This window comes from Rhea americana, unplaced genomic scaffold (genome assembly GCF_003343005.1).
Source record: "Rhea americana isolate MKP2758 unplaced genomic scaffold, rheAme1 scaffold_887, whole genome shotgun sequence".
NCBI classification, from domain to species: domain Eukaryota; kingdom Metazoa; phylum Chordata; class Aves; order Rheiformes; family Rheidae; genus Rhea; species Rhea americana.
In genome coordinates, this window is record NW_028187074.1 from 7,870 (window position 1) to 10,257 (window position 2,388).

The window sequence follows — 2,388 nt, forward strand, 5'->3', positions numbered from 1 at the left end:
GACACGAGGTGCTTGGCTTGGAGAAAACGAGCTCTTGGGGTGCTGAGTTTAAATAGCACCTACTTAAAATGAACTTGAAAATATTCAGACACTGTGGTTGGTGCAAGTGGTTATAGAAAGACACAGAGTCAGTTGGGTCTTGAAAAATAACCCGTTCAGAGATCGGCTGTAAGGGGACAGAAGCCACTCCTTCATGGGTTATGTGCGCATCAGCAAATGCAGGTTTCTCACATGAAAAGTGTCTGCAGGAAATAGAGAGCATCAGTGAATCTTGCAAGTYATTAAAAGACAAATGATGCTTGGGTGATTTTGTGGTTTGAGGAACTTCCTGTTTCAGAAGTTTGCTTTGCCTCTGGGAAGGCTTAGGCATTGCTGCAGAGGGTGAAAGTAGATGAAAACTCTTCAAAATTGTTTATGCAAAAAGCTTTGCTGAATCTGATGCCCTCTTTTTTGTATGACCTGGTTCTGAGTATTTCTGAGACTGATAGGGTTTGGTTACACTGTAGAGGAGGACAAAAAGCAGATGACAATGTCTAGCTCGGAAGTCTAGCTCTTTTTATGGAGCAAGGCACAGAAGAAAACCTGCACAGCGTTTTGCTTACCGGTAGAGCTGCGTTGGCAGACGACCCTTGAGTATGGAACTGGCACTTGCCCTCGGCGGGCCTGAGGCTGCCCCTTGCTGGGAACAAGGATGGATGAGGGAGTGCCAGCCCTGGGAGTGCAAGGACAGCCCCACGATGGGAAGGCTATGCACTGTTACACGTGTCCCGACGGCCCGGCCTGGGCCCAGGTCCAGGGTTGGGGCTGAGCAGCTCAGACCTCATGAAGCTCTCTCCACTGCTGCTGCTTAGCTCACCTAGATGTGCCAGGTAACAAACAAAAAGGGAAACTGTAGGATGTGCTTGGGCATGCTTGCAGTACAAATCATCCTGTAATCACCCTGGCACAGCTTGTGCAACCATCTGCCCCCAGAAACCATGTGTGTTATCAGCTATAAACAGCACTGGCTGCGCAGAGCAACACCTCTGCCCTCACTGCACGTGCCCAAGGGATGCAGCTCCCACTGCCTTCTTATCAACAAAGCTTTGCCATGAGCAGCACAGGGCAGCAGGAAAGGGCTGTGGTGGGGACCTGGATCACAATCACTTCGGGACAGCAGATATTGTTCTATGGTCCCCGCAATGGCAGGAAGTTTGTGTCACACTTCCCCATTACTCTGCATAACAGCGGGAGCATCACTGCTGCTATCACTGCCAGCACAACAGCAAAGAGCCTCATCCTCAGCTGTGACTGCAGGGCTGTGGAGCCAGCCAGACAACGAAACAGAGAGTTGCACAAGGATGCTCAAGGGTCTCTGCTTGGGGTTAGTCACAGTGACTAGGGGAATCGCCAGGTTTCTGCTGGAATTAGCCATGGTAGCTACAGCCACAGTAGCAACTGCTACTTCTGGAGCAGGTCACCTGTCCAGATTGTCCCAGGGACATGGATATTGAAGCTGGCTGAGTCACCACTGCCTGGACTAGGGAACCTGCGGAAAGAGAGAGAAGAGGGCAGAAAATGAGTGGTCAGCGAGTGCAGAGTGCCGGGGGGCTCAGTGAAGGCTGGTAAACCTGCATGCGCTGGTCATGCGCACCAGCATCAGCTCTGATGTGGCAGTACCGGTCCTGGGGGGGAACTCAGCCTAGGGTAGCAGAAGGGTGCACCAGTTGTACACCCCTCACCCAGGGCAGAGCCTGCTGGAAGTCAAAGTGCCTCAGTGGCAGCTCAGTGTGAAGCTGCAAGGCTGGTGTGCAGCAGAGGCTCAGCACTGCGGTCACTCCTGGCAGCGTTAGGTGGACAGGAGGACAGAAGGGGCACCCGGCAGAGCCCTGCTGCCAGCCTGGCCATGCACAGGCATGCCATCCCGGCAGCACAGGAAGGAGGCAAGGCTCAGCATGGCCCCCACMAGCCTGCGCTCTGTTCCCTCCCTGTGAGCTGCTGAATGATGGAGATAGGCACAGCCTGGGGGTCCTAACCATGGGCTGAGCTGAGACGCCAGGCAGAGCCATGGGCAGCATGGGGCAGTGCAAGGAGGACTGTGGCAGAGACTTGCATGACCATCACACAGGGACACCAGACACTGCTCAATGGTCCCTGCAACGGCAGGAGGTTTGTGTCACACTTCCCCATTCCTTCCCCTCAACGTGGCACCAGTACCACAGCCACCACAGTAATACACGGCTTCGTCCTCAGCTTGCACCCCGGTGATGGTTAAGGTGGCCGTGGAGCCGGAGATGGAACCGGAGAATCKCRCAGGGATGCCCGAGGGTCGCTTGTCGTTGCTATATATCACAGTGACCGGGGCACTGCCAGGCTTCTGCTGGTACCAGCTGTAGTAACCGCTGCTAC

The 2,388-nt window shown here is 54.2% G+C and overlaps 1 protein-coding gene across 1 annotated transcript in view; it reads right to left on the bottom strand.

Moving 5' to 3' along the window:
• The window catches only part of LOC146584917 (immunoglobulin lambda-1 light chain-like), a gene marked incomplete at its 5' end in the record, with an annotated part of 10,428 nt that overhangs the window by 5,513 nt on the left and 2,527 nt on the right, over positions 1–2,388 (bottom strand). The window contains 2 exons of the mRNA XM_085323861.1: positions 1,937–1,954; positions 2,184–2,375. Coding sequence (XP_085179987.1) covers positions 1,937–1,954; positions 2,184–2,375 — 210 coding nt within the window. The remainder of the gene's footprint in view (positions 1–1,936; positions 1,955–2,183; positions 2,376–2,388) is intronic.